Source organism: Pelmatolapia mariae, linkage group LG7 (genome assembly GCF_036321145.2).
Source record: "Pelmatolapia mariae isolate MD_Pm_ZW linkage group LG7, Pm_UMD_F_2, whole genome shotgun sequence".
NCBI lineage: Eukaryota > Metazoa > Chordata > Actinopteri > Cichliformes > Cichlidae > Pelmatolapia > Pelmatolapia mariae.
The window spans coordinates 5,882,599-5,901,049 of NC_086233.1; the positions used below are offsets into that span (position 1 = coordinate 5,882,599).

Consider the following 18,451-nt stretch of genomic DNA (forward strand, 5'->3'; position numbering starts at 1 on the left):
AATTAAAATTCAGTTGCTCTGCCTGCCTGCCATTTTATTAAGTTATAATAATATTTTGGAAAATTTTCCATCTTTTATCTCTTAATGTGGTTTTTGTGAGTGTATTTCTGGAGATCTGAGGAAGTGCAGTGCCAGCTTTGATGTCGGGCTTGTACTTTGGCTAAAAGTCGGTACCATCCTTTCGCCCAGAGGACTTGCTGCTTTCTCCACTCTGTGTGTAAGGGGTGGGGCACACACGCACAGACATTAGTGGATGCCCAGGGTTCTTACCCCTTAGTCTTAACTAAATGCTAATTTCTTATGCCAGGTGTCAGATTATAAAACAAGTCTGGCAAAAGTTCTACGTTATAGAACATTTAATCACTCTGAAAAATTTCTAATATTGATTTGATTTTTTTTAATGTAATGTATTCATTCTAATCTGATTTTTCAAATTCTAATCTAATTTCATTTCTAATTTTATTTTTGTTTGGAGCGGTATCTTTAGGATTTCTTGCATGTGATGCGTTTGAAGCACATTTGTAAAAATAAAATGGGCTGTAAAGTCCTCAGAGTGGCACCGCAGTAGTGCTTTAACAGAGAAAACATGCAAAGTACTGTGAAGCCATAACATGTAAATGGTTCCTGCCTCTGAGTAAGTGCTGCGTGTGTGCGTGTGTGCGTGTGTGCGTGTGTGCGTGTGTGTGTGTGTGTGTGTGATAAATCACTACTGTGCAGTAAATGTGATGTTGTCTGGCCACAAAGCCAACGCCACAGAAGTGGATGTGTGACTCTGTGTCATGTGAGAGGAGGATTGTTTTTCCTGCAACCTGATTTGCTTCAGTTTGCTGCAGTTTGCAAGTCACACATTTCCATCAGCACTTGTTGCTCTCCAGCTTTAGTAACTGTCATGTATCTCATTTCAAAGATGAGGTCTGCTGACTCTCATCACTTATTGTTTTTTTCCTCATCTGTACTGTACGGGCATTCTTTGCTAATGCATGCAAGCACAGTGTAAATGCTTAGGCATCTCAGATTCTTACAGTAGTGTCCAGGGGGAATCTTCTTCCAGCTGCTACAGCAGATCATCTGCCTCCATCTCATCCTATCCCTAGCATCCTCCTCCGTCACACCCACTCACTGCATGTCCTTCTCCTGAACGTCCATTAACTTTAATTCATTCTGGAGCACAAGTGGAAACGTGTACACACAACTCGCATTATATTATTCTAAAAACTAAAAAAATCATGCTTACGTTGATTTAAATTTTGACTCATTGAGAGTCTGTTGCCATGTCTCTGCAAGTTTCTACTGTTGTCAGTCTGTTTTATGGTCTGTTTGGTTGCAGTACTCTGTTATACCAGATTTGTATGTGACAGGTCCACACAAGTACGGTGTCCTTGTCTTTGTTGCTTTGGATTCATTCAGTCGCAGCAGCAGCAAAGCTCCATTTTTTTATAATCCTTGTGATTACCTTTTTATGTCAGCGGTTCTTAGACTTATGTGACATGGCCTACTTAAGAAGCATAAAAACCCCAAACTATTTATTTCATGAATAAATAACATTAAAAAGTCATCTGAGTCCAATTTCAGCAAAATAAACATCAGCACGATAGCATCAGTAAACCACATTCCATACCAAAGGTTGTATATATTAAACTTAGTTATATTTGTTCCCCTGCTCATCAACACCCACATTTTGGGGTTGTTTTTTTTTTAAACCGTTTTTGGTTTAAAGCTACTGAGTTGTTGCATAATGCTTGCCGGCGTGGATAGCAAAGTGCATTGCAGAGACACACTTGAGAGTTAATTAGTGCTAAATGACAATAAACTAAAAGCCACCTGTTTTTAAGCCTTTCTAAAGTTTAAGGGTTAGTAGTTGAAAATCCACCCACCATAGCATTGTTATGGAGGCTTTAGAGCACAGTTTACAGCCTGGTAAAGTTCATTCTAACTTTAAAATCCACCCTGGAATGGGCTCGGGTCATTTTTGGCACTTCTCTGTTGGCATAATTTCTATTTATCCCTGTAAGTTGCTGCTTGGTTAGAAGAATCCCTTTTTTTATAATCATGGATCTTGGAGGACGTGGGCTTTTTTAAATTTCCCAGTTTTATTCTGGAGATTTAATTGATGTGTGTTAATAACTACTAAGTATGTATAATTGCTGTTTTTTGCCAGTAGAGATGGTTCTTTTCTTTTCTTGGTTTGCTCTGTGAACATACTTGTCTCTTTGCGCCTGCTCCAGGTATCCGCCAGCTTCAACTGATGCTGCTAAAAGTGAGCTTGATCCTTGGTGTCGAGATTCACGTCAATGTTGAGTTCATCAAACTGCTGGAGCCACCAGAGGAGCAGACAGATGTCAGTGAGTATGTCCTCATGAACAAATTCATTACACCAGTGAGTGAGTCAGTGCATTGCTCTACTATGAAGCCATTTTCAGTTCCAAAGTCAGTAAGTATCCTCACAAATACAGAAAGACAAGTGTGTTTGTGGTATTATCTGTATGTTAAAGTGTCATGAGTGGCAGTGACATGCTGGGACCCGCCTGCATATCTCAGCTATATAAGGAAAGTTCCCTACACACAGTGCATGTTAAAATGATCGCACATTTGAAGTGTATATAGAGTATTTCTAATAAACTGTGTGGAGAATAAAGATAAACTGAGTGTGCTGTTAAATTTTAGTTGAACTCTGTGCTGGGTTTTCTGAATGTCTTAAAATAGCATGTCCCACACAGCATGCCCAGAAACTTTCTCACTCTAACACTCCAAGGAACATGACACAACTATGTGACACTGAGAGGGTAGTTGAGATCCAACCTCATCTGCTCTGACTGTTTTGTGTTTTTCTTTAAAATCAGCACTTGAGCGTGCCATCCTGCTTGTGTTTTCTTGCACTGTCCTTGAATATCATATATGGTTTCTTGTGTTCTTCCTCAGGTCATGGTTGGCGGGCGGAGATCCGACCCTCTGGCCATCCTGTCTCGGACTTTGAATTTGACGTGGTGATTGGAGCTGACGGACGCAAAAGCACATTAGATGGTGAGAAAAGATTATAGGTTACAGATGCGAGTGGTGCTGTGGGTCAAATGCTGATGTGGGATTCATACTTTGTTATGGACCTACATTTCAGGTGTCAAAGCTCCGTTTGTTTGTTTTGTGTGGAAATGAGGTGAGGTGGCGCAAAGCTGCTTTCGGCCACTTGGTAAAGTATTTCCTGTTGACATAGTTTCAGCTGGAGGCTTAATGGTGCGTATGGGGTCAGAGGGGTGTTCTGGTTCATGAACTGTTGGAGAGCTTTGTTGGCTTTGTCAAAGCGTACAAGTTGCAGTGTTTATTTTGTGCTCATGTGTAAGTGTGTGTGGCATATGTGTGTTATGAACATGTTTACTTTCCCATAAAGATGACTAATGGGAAGCATCATCCTCCTGAAGGTTTGGTGTCTCCATGACTGCAGAGAAACTCTTTCAACTGCATGTTGCTCCGGGACTTTCCTCCAAGGAATATTCTAAATAGGATTATAATGGTCGACTAGTAGGAGGGGGTGGAAAGATGTTTGTGCAAATTATTTGTTAGTCATAATGTTGTTCTTTTCCTAATTCCTGACTTTCGTCTACACTAGATAACTTAAGAATTGCAGCTTCTGTCTTAAAAACACAAAAAAATACTCAATTCCCTAATGGTTAGGCCCTGCAGGGATTTTCTTCTGACTTGGAGTAATTCCACATATCCATGATAAGGATGGCAAAGAGTTGAAGGAGCTTGGAAAGAAAAGCGTCTGGACTTCTTTAAGTTGCTTGAAGACGTTTCACCTCTCATCCAAGAAGCTTCTTCAGTTCTAGGGTCAAATGGTGGAGAGTCCCAGATTTAAGCCCTGTGGGAGTGTCCCCCCCGAGAGGGACAATGGACCCCCCAATGATCCTTTACGTAATTACACGAGCCAAGGTGTGAAAACAGGTGTAGGTCACCATCAGCCAAGGTTTCGAGTGAGCTCATTGTGAAACCTAGCCCCACCCTATCATGTGATTTCCTGAGGTCAAAAGGCCCAGGATGTGATGTTAAGGCATCTGGGAAAGGATCTCAACACTGGATGGCAGACAGCTGGTGTCTGTTCAAAGATGGCCGTTCACAGTGGACATAAATGGCTTCTTTCACTCCTCTTTCAAACCATCTGTCTTCTCTGTCCAAAATGGGAAAACTGGCATCTTCGAAAGAGTGACCTTTGACCTTTAGATGCAGATGGACCGCTGAGTCTTGTCCCGGGACAAAGGATGTGATGTACACTTGGAGCCTGTTTGATAAGTACTTTTGGATTTTGGAGAGTACATTAGCGGTATTGAGGGAATATCATCTACATGCTCCCTCTCATTCAGAGTATTATAACATTCATTGTCAAAAGTATGCAGATGACACACAACTCTACACATCAGTGTCACCACATGATTGCAGTTCCCCTACACATAAACAAAAAGTGCATTAAGCAAATGAGTGGTTGTTTTCACCCCCAAAGAAAACGGCCTATCTAGAAAACATGATGCACAAATTCGGCCTACTATCAGCCTATCCCAGCTGTCATAGGCCAAGACGCAGGGTATACCCTGGACAGATCCTCAGTCTGTCACAGGGCTGGCACAGAGACACACTCACATTAACACCTATAACCACTTGAGACACCAGTAATTTTAACCCCATGCATGTATTTGGGGAGGAAGCCAGAGTAGCTGGAGACTCCACACAAAAGGCATTGCTTGTAAATCCAGCCTGGATTCAAACCCTAGGACCTTATTTCTGTGAGGCATCAGTGCTAACCATTGCCCTACCGTGCTAGTACCATTGGGAAAAATTAAAGGATTTCAGTCTGAAGCAGATGCAGAAAATCTTGCTTGCACAGTATTCAAATGATCACATCTTCAGCAGATTAGATTATTGTAACTGTGTCTTTACAGTAGGGCTGGGCGATATGACCCAAATTTCATATCTCGATATTTTTTTTAGCTGGATGGCGATATACGATATATATCTCGATATTTTATTTATTTTTTTAAAGCCATAAGGTAAGAACAAAAAGAGTTCTTAGTCAAAGCTGTGTCCCAGATGTCACACAGGCACTTTTATTAACATACAGCGTAGATATACATGAAGAAATTACTCAAAAATAAATTATCAGCATTTATTAAATAATAATGCTCCATAAATAAAAGAAAACAATGTTGTTTTTGTGCATAACAAAAAGCTCACAATTGTGCAGTCAAAATGTAAACTAAAAGACGCTGAGCATAATAACAAAGAGTCAGATTTCACAGCTGCTCTATTCCCAAGTTCTACTGCGTTACTGACAGCCTTGAGTTTGAAATCCTCTTTGTAACCACGTCTCTTAACAGGTGCCATTTATGGTTCTTATACACACACAATACGGTAATATTACATTGAAGCACAGTACGTATCACTCCGCGAGGCTCCAGACTACGGTAGCCGTAATGCTCCGACAATCCATCAAGCGGTGCAGCTCCGTAGCTTACCAAAGTCGTACTAAAACATTTTTTGACAGATTGCTGAGCGCCGTGTACCACATAAAATCGGTTCGCGGTCAGTAAGCACAACCAGAATTCATACATAAGGCGCACTGTCGATTTTTGAGAAAATGAAAGGATTTTAGGTCATGCAGCCCCTGTGGGCTGCATGTCGTTAGCGCGGTTAGCTCGTTAGCGAGGTTAGCTCGCTAACACGTTGACGCTGTCCAGCCCCACGCACGGGGCGATCCGCGGTAACTCATTAACGGAGATTGGCCGTGTCCATCTTGTCGTTGCCTGCAGGTGAAGCTATGGGGGAGGGGGAGTTGTGTTCAGTGAAGGAGAGCAGGGGCGGATCTAGAAGGGTGGCATGGGGTGGCAACTGCCACCCTAAAATGATCCCTTGCCACCCCAAGTGCCACCCCAGTTTTGCATATGACAGTGTTGTTTATTAAAATAAGATAGCATTAACAGTTTGAGCGTAGTTACAGTCAAGAGTGAATATCAATGCTAAAACTGAATATATTGGATAGTGTTCCCCCCCCCTGCACTATTAACAAATGGTTCAGCCCATAGCAGGACCGGCTTTTTTCTTGTTTTCAGTAGCAAGCGATGCTTGTGCCAGAGCACATTTTGAACAACACCATGGGAATTTCGGATTTTACACAGGTGTTTGGATGTTACACTCTGGAAATGGAAGGAAGGTGAGTGTTATTAACCCTCCGTGGTCCACGGACACGCTGCACCTCCAAATCACATGACTATTGTACAGTGGCGGTCCTAGCCTGTTTGGCGCCCCGGGCGAACACGCCCTCTGGCGCCCCCCCCCACACACACACACACACACACACACACACACACACACACACACACACACACACACACACACACATATATGACCCTATATATGAAGAGAGAGAGAGTATGCATAGTATGCAAACGGCTACCAAACAGACATCATAATTCGTCATACAATGAGAACAGGACAATTCAACAATTGACACTGACTAATTAATATTATATTATTGTATATATTGTTTGGAGTTTAGTCTGTTACTATTTTTACCATTTCTTCTTGGAGGAACTGTAACCCACATAATTTCCTTAGGGATTAAGAAAGTATTCTGATTCTTAATGTTTTAGGATACATGACCTGCCATTATCCAATGACACATCTGCTTACCTGTATCTTTTGCTCGCTTCTCCTTGTAGGAGCCATAATTAAATGTATTGAATTTTAATGATCACTGGGTTTTCATTTGTTTGGTTGCTATAGTGATGTGTAACAGGAGTCACGTGGGTGCTAGCGGTGACATTAAGAGGGCGTTGTCAGTCTGTCTTTCACTGGTTTGATTTTGACAGAGAGCAGGGCTGGGTAGCCGTAGTTTTTGTTGACCGCAGCACAACGAGTTTCCCCTTGTTGCATTAGAGCTGTGATGTTTTAAGAGTTTGAATCGCGAGTCGATCACATTGCTCTGTAAACTTTTCAAGCACTTTAATAAACAAGCAAGCAATTCCACCTCTCGCATTATTGCGTACAGTTGAGAGTGCGTCAGGCAAATAGGCAGGCTCAATCCCCGGCCTCTAGCGACTGTGGAAGTCGCTAAACTCCTCCTCTTCTTTTCTCTTTTTTTTTAAACTTTAAAAACGGGTTGTGTGTGAGACTTTAAATCAACAAAATATAAAATATACATTTTAAATTGTTATTGATCCCTTTACCCCTGGTCCTAAAGTGTATATTTATTTTCTTACTCTTCTTATATGTATTGTTTGTTTACTTGCACTGCTGTAACTGGAGCCTCGTCGTCTCGTCTCTCTATATACTGGACTGTAGCGGAGATGACAATAAAGTTTACTTTGACTTCAGCAGCGAGCAGGCGCACCGAGGGCTCTCGCGCTCACTTTTCGCATATAGAATTTTTAAAAAACATCGGTGCAAATTATAAGTCTGTATCATGATGTCTGCTGTTTTCGTGTTGTTGGTTTGTTTTTATTTTGTTTTATTTTGCGAGTTGGTTCTCTTTCATAGCATTCGTTTCGTGTCTCACTATGGGAACGCCTCCTGCGTGACCTCATCAGAAGCTCAAATACCATTACGCCAGCCTTTACAGGCTGGCTAGGTGACGCCCATGTCAGGAGGGGCTAGTGCCTCCCTATATAATAGCCTGACATAGCGTCAGATGTCATTCAAAAACCTCTTCTCGCTTCTCACAGAAGCCTGTAGACAACTGTGCGATTGGGTGCTAAAGCTAAACTGTCCACAGATTCGAGTGAACAACTCGGTCGCCGGGCGCTTTGTTCCCAGCTTTTCAGTTGTCCACTAGCATACAAGCAGTAGCAATACTGCTCTGTTACTAGTGCTGGTGCCAAGTAGCAATACTTTCACCCAGGGAAGTAGCAATATTTTCCGAAAGCGAAGTAGCAACACTTTGCTAATAAAGATACCCCTAGCTTTACCATCAGGTAGCAATACCCCTCAACGCTAGCGGTCTTTTTACACATTGGGTAGCAATACCTGTAGAAAAGTAGCAACACTTTTCACCCCACGTTAGCGAAGAATAGCAATATTCTCCGCACTCGGTGTCAGTCTCGCTAACGTGCGCAACCCTCTAGCTAACCATGGCTACGGCTGCCAACGAAGTTGCAAAACTCTGTCCTTGCGGCAAGAAAATTTCTGCCTGGGATACACACCCCGTGTGTGCGGCATGCCTGGGTTTATCCCACGCTCAGGCCGCCTTGACACCCGCACAAGACTGTATCCACTGCGCGGCTTTCCCACGCAAGCTACTCCGCCGCAGGCTAGCTCGCCAGGCTAACCTGTCGGGCGGCGACCCTTTGCTGTGTGAAGCTGCTGCGGCGCAAGGAGATACTGAGATGCCCGATGATTTGGCCGCAACGCCAGGGCCGAGCTGGGCAGAGGCAGACCCCCAGCCCATCGCGACCGCTTTCCCGTCGCTGGAGGCACACGGAGATCGTGAGCTTTTCCCTGATGCTGGAGTCATCTGGGGAGGAGATGCCAACGAGGACGGAGATGAGTCGGCTGACTCGGAGCTCCTGCTGTCTGACGACGAGGAGGAAGATTCCACCTCCTTGGCTAGCAGCGGCTGGGCTGCAAAGCCCTCGGCTACCGGCGAGGTTGAAAAACCGACACCGCCGTCTCCCCTGGATCTCGACATGCAGGACATGTGCAAGCGCGCAGCTGCCAGGCTCAACATCCCGTGGCCCGCCGTACAAACGGAGGTTGTGAAATCTCGTTTTGACGGTAAGAAATTGCCTAAGGCGAAAAAGACGGGGAAGCATCTGTTGCCTGTTTTCCCGGAGCTACTCGATGAGATAGCGATGACGTGGAAAGCAAAACCTTACAGCGAGAAACACCCCATCGTGGGGAGCTCCCTGCTGGATTGTGAGGGGATGGAGTCTATCGGCCTCCGCCAGATGCCACAAGTGGAGCCGTTGGTAGCGAGCCATCTTCACCCGAAGACGTCTCTGTCCTCATCGGCCCCATCTCTCCCCTCCAAAGCAGACCGCTTCCAGTCTAGCCTTACAGATAAGTGCTACAAGGCAGCGGCTCTGTCAGTGAGAGCCCACAACGCCTCCTCTATGCTAATGGCTTATCAAGCTGAGCTGGAAGAGGACATGACGACTAAACCAGATACCACAGTGTGGGAAGAAATCTGCGTTATAACTGACCACATCCTCCGCCTCCACAAGGTAGCCATACAGGCTACTGGGAGAGCCATGGGCCTCATGGTTCTTCAGGAGCGAGCACGCTGGCTCGGGCTCACCAACCTGACGACTAAGGAGAAAGAGGACCTCCTCGACACCCCTGTCGTCCCTCAAGGTCTCTTCGGTGCGGCTGTTACATCCATGCAGAAGAGATGTGAGGAGAAAAAGAGAGATGATGAGGCTCTGAAACTCTGCCTGCCGAGGAGGACCCAGCACGTCACTCCAGCGGCACCGCGCCAGTCATTCGCGCAGGCAACGTCTCGCCCGGTCCCCGCTTTCAGGATTCCCAAAGTGCCTAAGACGCAGGCAGCCCCCCAGGCTGCCGGGGCCCCTAAGAATCCATGGGCCCGGAAACAGTCTCCCCAGGCCAGACCTCAAGCGGTCCCACCTCCTCCCCCCGCTGCCGCGATCGTGAGGAGGAAGAAGCGGCCGGCCTGACAGCCTCTCCTCCAGGCGGGAGCGAACCCAGTTTCCCCCTTCATGGGCCGCCCTGCCGCCTCCCAGCTCCGTTCCAGAGCCAGTTCAACGGGACATGTCCCACACAGAGTGCCTGACCCGGGCCGGCGTTCCTGTCACCGGACCCGCCAGAGGGAAAGAGAGCCAGAGTTCACAGTGTTGTTTCGCAAGCACTTCTTTCGTGCATTCTGTATTAAAAAAGCCCCGACACGCGCATCCAGGCAGTTTGCCGAGGGCGCTGTCGAGTGTTGCAAAACACATGAAAAAATCAGACATGCAAAGAAACGGAGCAACGTCTGCCATAACGCAGCCCGTGGAGACTCGCGTTTTCCCGGCTGTGATGATGCAGATGAGCCCGTCACCTCGATCGCCTGTGACAGGGGTGGCGGGACACCGAAATGGCGTGTGTTTCGCGCAGCGACCACAAGAGGGCGCCAAAACGCCATCTTCGGTGGAGTGGCCAGTGAGCCCTCTGTCTCTCCACATGGAGAGCTGGGCCACCTGCACTCAGTCGGCATGGGTGCTGAGGACATTGGAGAGGGGCTACAGACTGCAATTCAATGTCGCTCCGCCACATTTCAAAGAAATCGTTTACTCTCGTGCTCTGGGCGAGTCTGCCAGTTTTCTCCTGGAGGAAATTTCCACCTTGAGAGAAAAAGGAGCTATAAGAGTTGTCCCTCCCGAGGAAATGCACAGCGGTTTTTATTCAAGGTATTTCCTCGTGCCAAAGAAAGGGGGGAGGGGGATGAGAGCCATCCTGGATCTCCGTGCCCTGAACCGGCATTTAAGGACATACAAGTTCAGGATGTTGACGCACGCCTCGCTGCTACGGTTTGTACGAGCGGGCGACTGGTTCACATCAATCGACCTGCGGGATGCTTATTTCCACATCCCCATATATCCCCCACACCGGAAGTATCTGAGATTTGCTTTCCAGGGGATAGCATACGAGTTTGTAGTCCTGCCTTTTGGTCTTTCACTGAGCCCGAGGGTGTTTGTGAAGTGCACCGAGGCAGCAGTGGCCCCGCTCAGGAAAAAGGGCATTCGGGTGGCCACATACATCGACGACTGGCTGGTGGCAGCCCCAACCCACCAGGGGGCGACTTGTCACACAAACGCTCTCATACACCATTTGGAGAGTTTGGGTTTCCAGATAAACGTGGAGAAGAGCACATTGACGCCAACTCAATGCATTACTTTCATAGGGCTCAGCCTAGACTCCCTCCGGGTGAGGGCTTTTCTGTCCCCGGAGAGAACGGCAGTCATACGGTCTTCCCTAGCACTGTTTCGCAGGGGCAACACAGTGACCCTCAAACAGTGCCAGAGGCTGCTTGGTCTGATGGCTTCCTCTCTAGTGGCGATAACACTGGGACGCCTGCACATGAGAGGCTTTCAGCGCTGGGTGGGCTCGCGGGGACTGGACCCTCACCGAGACGGCCACCGTCGCGTGAGAGTCTCCGCAGACTGTTCACTCGCTCTCCGCGAATGGAAGAGGCCAGGTTTCTTGTCTCAGGGCGTCGCCATGGGGGCAGTTTCAGCCAGGAAGGTGATTTCCACGGATGCCTCTCTTTCGGGCTGGGGGGCCACCCACGAAGGCAGGACAGTGAATGGGGAATGGGGCCCTCACATGCGCTCCACCCACATAAACTGTCTGGAACTGCTGGCAGTTCACCTGTCGCTAAAACACTTTCTCCCTTGGCTGAAGGGTCATCATGTTTTAGTGAGGTCGGACAATTCCACCGTTGTGGCCTACATCAACAGACAGGGGGGTCTGGGGTCCCCCAAGTTACACACACTGGCACACAGACTGATAGTCTGGAGCAGTGTCCACCTGCTGTCACTGAGAGCGACTCACGTGCCAGGGATCTTGAACTTTGGAGCAGATCTTCTCTCCAGGGGCAACCCGCTGTATGGGGACTGGAAGCTTCACCCAGAGGTGGTGAAGCAGATCTGGCTGCAATTCGGCCAGGCGACCGTGGACGTTTATGCATCCAGGGAGAATGCTCAGTGTCCCCTATTTTACTCGCTGCACGATCAGAGAGCTCCACTCGGGGTGGATGCTCTGGCTCACGAGTGGCCGAGAACCCTTCTCTATGCTTTTCCCCCAGTGGCCCTCATTTCTCCAACTCTGGCCAGAGTGAGGGAGAGAAGTCACTATATGATCCTGATAGCCCCACACTGGCCAGGGAAGCACTGGCTGGCGGAGATTTTTCAGCAGCTGTGCGGCCCACCTTGGCCGTTACCACTACGCAGAGACCTCCTGTCTCAGGCACAGGGGGAAATATTCCACCCCCACCCAGAGAGGCTAGCTCTATGGGCTTGGCCCGTGAGTGGTTTAACCTGAACACAGTGGGGCTCCCTCATAGTGTTATCGATACTATTCAGTGTTCTAGAGCATCGTCCACTAGGACGCTATATGAGCACAAGTGGCGTCTGTTTGAAAGCTGGTGTGTAGAATCACAGACCATCCCTTTTCAGTGCTCTGTGGCTGTGATTCTGTCATTTCTTCAGGCCCTGATTGATAAGGGTAAAGCCTTCTCCACCATTAAGGTGTATTTGGCGGCGATTTCGGCCTGCCATATTGGTTTTGAGGGGAGGACTGTTGGCCAGCATCCCTTAATATGCCGTTTCATGAAGGGTGCACGGCGTAAATTGCCTACATCTAGGCCGTTGGCTCCATCGTGGGACCTTCCCACAGTATTGGCTGCGCTCTCCTGTTGCCCATTTGAACCCCTGGAACAGGTTGAGTTAAAATTTCTGTCCTTGAAGACGGCTCTATTAATTGCCTTAGCTTCTGCTAAACGTGTGGGAGAGGTCCACGCTCTCTCAGTGCATCAGTCATGCATTCAGTTCTCCTCGGATAATACGAGGGTCAGTATGCGGCTCAACCCTGCCTTCGTCCCGAAGGTGGTCGGCACATGTTCCCCTATAGAACTGCCGGCTTTTTGCCCACCGCCTTTCTCCTCAGAGGAGCAACAGCGGCTGCATACCTTGTGTCCAGTCCGTGCTCTGCGCATTTACATGGACCGAACCCAGAGTGTCAGACAAAGTGACCAGCTGTTCGTGTCCTGGGCTAAACCACATATGGGAAAGCCTGTGTCTAAACAGCGCCTCTCCCATTGGATAGTGGGAGCGATTGCCCTGGCCTATACTAGCAGGGGCCTTCAGCCCCCTGCTGGCTTACGTGCGCATTCCACTAGAGGTCTGGCAACCTCATGGGCTCTCTTTAGGGGAGTTTCGATTCAGGAGGTGTGTGCGGCTGCATGCTGGACCTCACCTCACACATTTGCTAGGTTTTACAGGTTAGATGTGACGGCGCCTAACCTAGCGCATTCAGTCCTCAGTGCAGGTTCTTCCCAGGTGGGGGCTTCTCACCTGTGAGGTGCTGTTGGGGACAGTTGTCTTCTTAACAGGCATGTCTGGCAATCCGGGAGTCAGTATTTCTCCCATAGTGAGACACGAAACGAATGCTATGAAAGAGAACTTAAGGTTATGTATATAACCCCGGTTCTCTGAGTAGCATGAGTGAGTGTCTCACCAGACCGCCCTTCTTGCTATGGAAGCGAGGAAGAGGTGGGCTTGTTTTGAATGACATCTGACGCTATGTCAGGCTATTATATAGGGAGGCACTAGCCCCTCCTGACATGGGCGTCACCTAGCCAGCCTGTAAAGGCTGGCGTAATGGTATTTGAGCTTCTGATGAGGTCACGCAGGAGGCGTTCCCATAGTGAGACACTCACTCATGCTACTCAGAGAACCGGGGTTATATACATAACCTTAAGTTATTAGATGCTGCTCCAGCCACCCAGAGAATCCCCCGCCGCCCCGCCCTCTCCTCCCTGTGCCGCAAGCAGCAGGCGCACCTCGCAAACGGAGGGCGCCCTTACTCCCAGCAAATGGGAGTAAGGGCGCCCTTACTCCCGATCGGTACCTATGCCATCCCCAATATGCGCTGGCATGATGTCGGGGCAGCATGAGTACGAGCAAATTTTTTTTTTTTTTTTTTTTTTTGCTGATGCCCGTGATGCCGCCCACCACCACGATGCCGCCCTGGGCAACCGCCCGTGTCGCCCGTATCTAAAACCGCTACTGCTATTGTAAGCTGACATAGCAACAAGCTGCAGCCACGCTGAATTTCTATTTCACCCCACATTGAAAGTTCAGACTTCAAAGTTTTTAAATTTTAATTACAGGCCAGTAAATCCAGAGTTGTGATAATATATATAAGCCACGCTTTTTTCTAAATACTGTCACCACGTTTTTGTGTGTGTGGGTGTTAAGCGTTTTCTAAGGACAGCGCGAAAACAGTAAAGAAAGGGGGGGGGGAAAGCCACCTCTTTCCTATCGGTGGAAAAATGTACCATGTCGACCAATTTAAAAAAAAAAAAAAAAAAAAAAAAAAAAGTCAACATGTGGGATTTGGTTGTTTAGGAAGAGGGAAAAGTTTTGGGAGTGACTGTAACGGCAGCGAGACAGAGCGAGCGGGTGAGAGAGAGAGAGAGCGAGCGAGAGAGTTTTTAGATGTGGGAGATTTGTGACGTTTAGTGTGGAATGTATACTTAGTGTATTGTGCTGTCTTGTGTAGCTGTTCTGTTGTGTAGTCGTTTTGTTTTGTGTGTCAGTGAGGGCACTAATGAATGTCACTAAGGCACATTTGCAATGTAAACACTGTCACTAAGTAGAAAACCAGCGGAGTGATACACCTCCTGTTGTCAGGCCTGCAGGTTTCTCCCTGTGCTGTTCTCCTCTGTCTCATGGTGGACAAACTTTTTTTTTTTTTAACTGGCACACATCATTTGTGGGGCATCTTATTGCGAAACCTGATTGTTCTCTCATTTTAGTTTTAGTAATATTTTTAAATGGTTGTAGAAAATAAGAAAAAAACGGCAGGTGTATTGGCTGCATTTTTAGATAAATAGTTGTATATGTTTACAAAATGTACAATTTATATTTGCATTTCAAGTTATAAAAATTTACTCAACATGTCTGTGGGGTTTTTTTTACAGTAAAAAATACTACTAGGATTTTAAGTTCTTTGTGTGATTTCAGATCAGTAATAGTACTATTAATAGTAATAGTAGTACTAATGCAGTATGTCAGTGAAAAAAAACAACTAAATTCATTTGAGCTGAAAAGAAACCAAACAAGGCAAGGGGGGAAAAAATAAATGAAACAATCTGAGGGTGAAATACAAACGTAAACTCAAAAGGAGTCAAAAATGGGCAGTTGTATTTCAGACCTCAGTGGGTTAATCCAACAAATCATGAAAAATTAGGTTTAAATTTTTGTTCATGACAGTGCAGATTTCTGACATTTTGTGTAATTTAAGCATGTAACAATGTTTTCTAACAAAAAACAGTGTGAAACTTAAGTTAGACTTGTGTTTGTAAATGAACTGCCCCATGTTGTGTAGCTTTCTGGAGTTTATACTTATTGGGCTACATATTTATTTATTATACAGGCTATACAGTACATAATATCAAAACTCACGTTTTATGTAACTAAAGTGTGTAATTATGTGGGCTACTGACAATAATAAAGTTAGAGACTATATTTATATGAATAACATGTATACTTGCTGCATTTGAATCTTTTTTTTTTTTTGCCTGTCCCATTTGGTTCTTTAGCCGTCAGAATTGTTGCATTTGAATCATTTTAATCATATGTAACCACCTGCATATTTGTTTGGGGGAGAAAAAAAGGCTTTGATTTTGCCACCCCATTTGATTTCTTTGCCACCCTCATGCCACCCTAAGAAAATTTCTCTAGATCCGCCCCTGAAGGAGAGGCGAGGCCCAGTAACGCAGCGTAGAGACAAAAATGGACGAAAGAGAGGCAAACTTGCGGCCCCACAAGTATAATTATAACGTAACATATACTATATCGATATAAACGATATTGTCACATCTTATATCTTGTATGAAAATATATCGATATTTTTAAAAAACTCGATATATCGCCTAGCCCTACTTTACAGGTCATAGTAAAGCTACAGCTCATTCATAATTCTGCAGAAATCTAACAAACATCAAAAAGGTGGAGCACATTACTCAGTAAAAATTAAATCACTGCATTCCCTTTGAATAACTTTTAAAATCATTCTCATGTGTAAAGCACTAAATGGACTCATACCGATTTACATTTTTAATTCACCCTTTGCCTTACAAAACATCCAGATCACTGAGGTCATCAGGAGCAGGCTTACTCTGTTTTCCCACTATTGGAACAAATAAAGTGAAGCTTTGTGTGTATTGTATTTTCAATACTTTTGTATTGATTTACCAACTTCAGGAAATAATAAATGATTTGAACGGTTTGAACCCTTTTTTGTTTGTTTCTCCTCCCCCACCTCTGCAGGTTTCAGGCGCAAGGAGTTTCGTGGGAAGCTGGCCATTGCTATAACGGCTAACTTTGTCAATAGGAACACAACAGCAGAGGCCAAAGTAGAAGAAATAAGTGGCGTGGCCTTCATCTTTAACCAAAAGTTCTTTCTGGAACTCAAAGAGGAGACGGGTGAGTCAGGAAAGAATGTTGCAGTGGGAAAATGACAGCTTCTCCCACTCTAAATGCTGCTCCTTCCTGTGCTAAACGTCCTCTGTTAAGTAAATATGTTCGTGTTTGCAGGAATCGACTTGGAGAACATAGTTTACTACAAAGACAACACCCACTACTTTGTCATGACTGCAAAAAAGCAGAGCCTGCTGGACAAAGGGGTCATCATTAATGTAAGTTTACTCAGCTGACTCTGATTTAATCAGACACACAAACATAGATTCGACTCTTCCAGACTCCAATGGGTTACAGTTCACACCCTCCCTCTGTGGTTAACCCTGGTTCCAGGATTCAAAGGCAGTTCCCAAACAGGAATGCGTGTGTGCTCGCCAGACCAGTGAGTGACGGGTCGGCATAGAGGTTGATGAATAGGGTTCTAATTAAATGCTCATGCGCTCTACACCGTCTCACACACACACACACCATTAAAGAGATTAGACATTATAAATGCGGTTATTACAATTGCATTAGGACATCGACTGGATCATATTGGAAAGGCTCCATGTGACCCTCAGTCTAACCACCCGATAATGTCTGCCAAACCAATTATCTGAAAATACACACACACACACACACACACACACATGCAGGAGAGTATTAGAGTATTGGGGATGGATTGGCATACGTATGAGGGCTATTTATTAATTTTCTTTCTCTCCCCTCTCACACATACCTTTATCACTAGTTCAAGACCATTACACAGATTTCTTTTAAGATCCTGGAAACTCTCCCTAAACCTGTTACAACTGTTTCTTTAAAAAAATGTAATTATTTCTTTTAAGATAATTTGTGATGACGATGAGGTCCCCACAGTGTAAAAGAAGGCAGATTGTTTTCCCCCACAGTGGGAGTAATATAGGTAAAGACGCGTGTGTTCAGTGGTCTCCCTCTCATCTTACATTGAAATTTGTGCCACATGTGAGCCTGCACAACAGAGGGCTCATCACTCACAGTAGCTCGCTGACTCGACAAACACACATAGTGTCTTTGGGTTGAGCCTATTTTTATTTTATTTTTTTTACATCAAGTTTAATCAGAAATATAAAACGCATTTTTGAATTATCCCGGTTAATATTTCTTTGTTGACCATCAGCCTTGCTGCTTTGATTAAAAATGATGGGATAACACTGTAACTTTTTAAATACGGTGAAAAAGCAACTGTCAATACAGCCGTGTGCCTAAAACTAACTGTCTCCTTATTTCTTCTTCATGCAGGATTACATGGAAACTGAACGGCTTCTGAGTCCTGACAACGTCAATCAGGAAGCGTTGCTCTCATATGCTCGTGAAGCGGCTGATTTTGGCACCAACTACCAGCTGCCATCCCTGGACTACGCCATCAACCACTACGGACAGCCGGATGTAGCCATGTTTGACTTCACCTGCATGTACGCCTCAGAAAACGCTGCCTTGATCAGGGAGAAACATGGACACCAGCTGCTGGTTGCACTGGTGGGAGATAGTTTGCTTGAGGTATGAGAAGTTGTAGCATTCCCTTTTCATTGACAGTCGCTCGGTTTCTCCCTCCGCTCAGGTTAAGAGTCTGCGTGTCATCCTTGACGGCGCACTGTCCTTCCATCCTCTCATTGTACTTTGATCTTCGTAACATTAATCGCTTCCATCCGTCTCACCCAACAGTACTGCCGTCCTCCGCGTGTTCAAGTTCATCCATAAATTTTAGCTGTTCCTGAACTCTGCTGCTCGCACCATCACCAGCTCGTCCATTAACCACATCATGCTTGTCCTTCAGCAGCTTCACTGGCTTCTGGATAAATATTGTATTGATTTCAAAATTCTGCTCCCAGCTTTCAAGGCAGTCACTAACCTTAAGTGCCTCCCTGAACTTTTGGACGACAAAAACAAATCCATTCGCACACGCTTGTCATCTTTCTCCATTTCATTGTGGCATCCACCCGTGAATGGGCTCTACAGGCTTCACCTGGTCCGTCCATCACCTGTGGAACTCCCTCCCAACCAGACATCCATAACACCGACTCTCTGCTTTCAGATCCCATCTCCAAACACCATCGTTAAACTCCCACACTCAGTCTGATCGTTTTTCACCTGCCACTTTGGTCGTAATGACTTTATGTATTGTAAACTTATTTTATTGAATCTTTTATTGACTTAATGATATGTATATTTTTAAGTCTTCTAATGTGATCTTGAGTGTTTTTGACAGGTGCCTAGAATAAAATGTACTTATGTATTTATTTATCAGTGTTGTG

General features: G+C 45.7%; 1 protein-coding gene across 3 annotated transcripts in view; it reads left to right on the forward strand.

Annotated features, from left to right (window-relative positions):
• Window positions 1-18,451, forward strand: part of mical2b (microtubule associated monooxygenase, calponin and LIM domain containing 2b) — an 81,691-nt gene that overhangs the window by 30,131 nt on the left and 33,109 nt on the right. For all 3 annotated transcript variants that reach the window (XM_063477674.2, XM_063477675.1, XM_063477676.1), the window contains exons 4-8: window positions 2,226-2,342; window positions 2,920-3,021; window positions 16,029-16,184; window positions 16,296-16,396; window positions 17,439-17,696. In XM_063477674.2, the coding sequence (XP_063333744.1) occupies window positions 2,226-2,342; window positions 2,920-3,021; window positions 16,029-16,184; window positions 16,296-16,396; window positions 17,439-17,696 (734 nt within the window). The remainder of the gene's footprint in view (window positions 1-2,225; window positions 2,343-2,919; window positions 3,022-16,028; window positions 16,185-16,295; window positions 16,397-17,438; window positions 17,697-18,451) is intronic.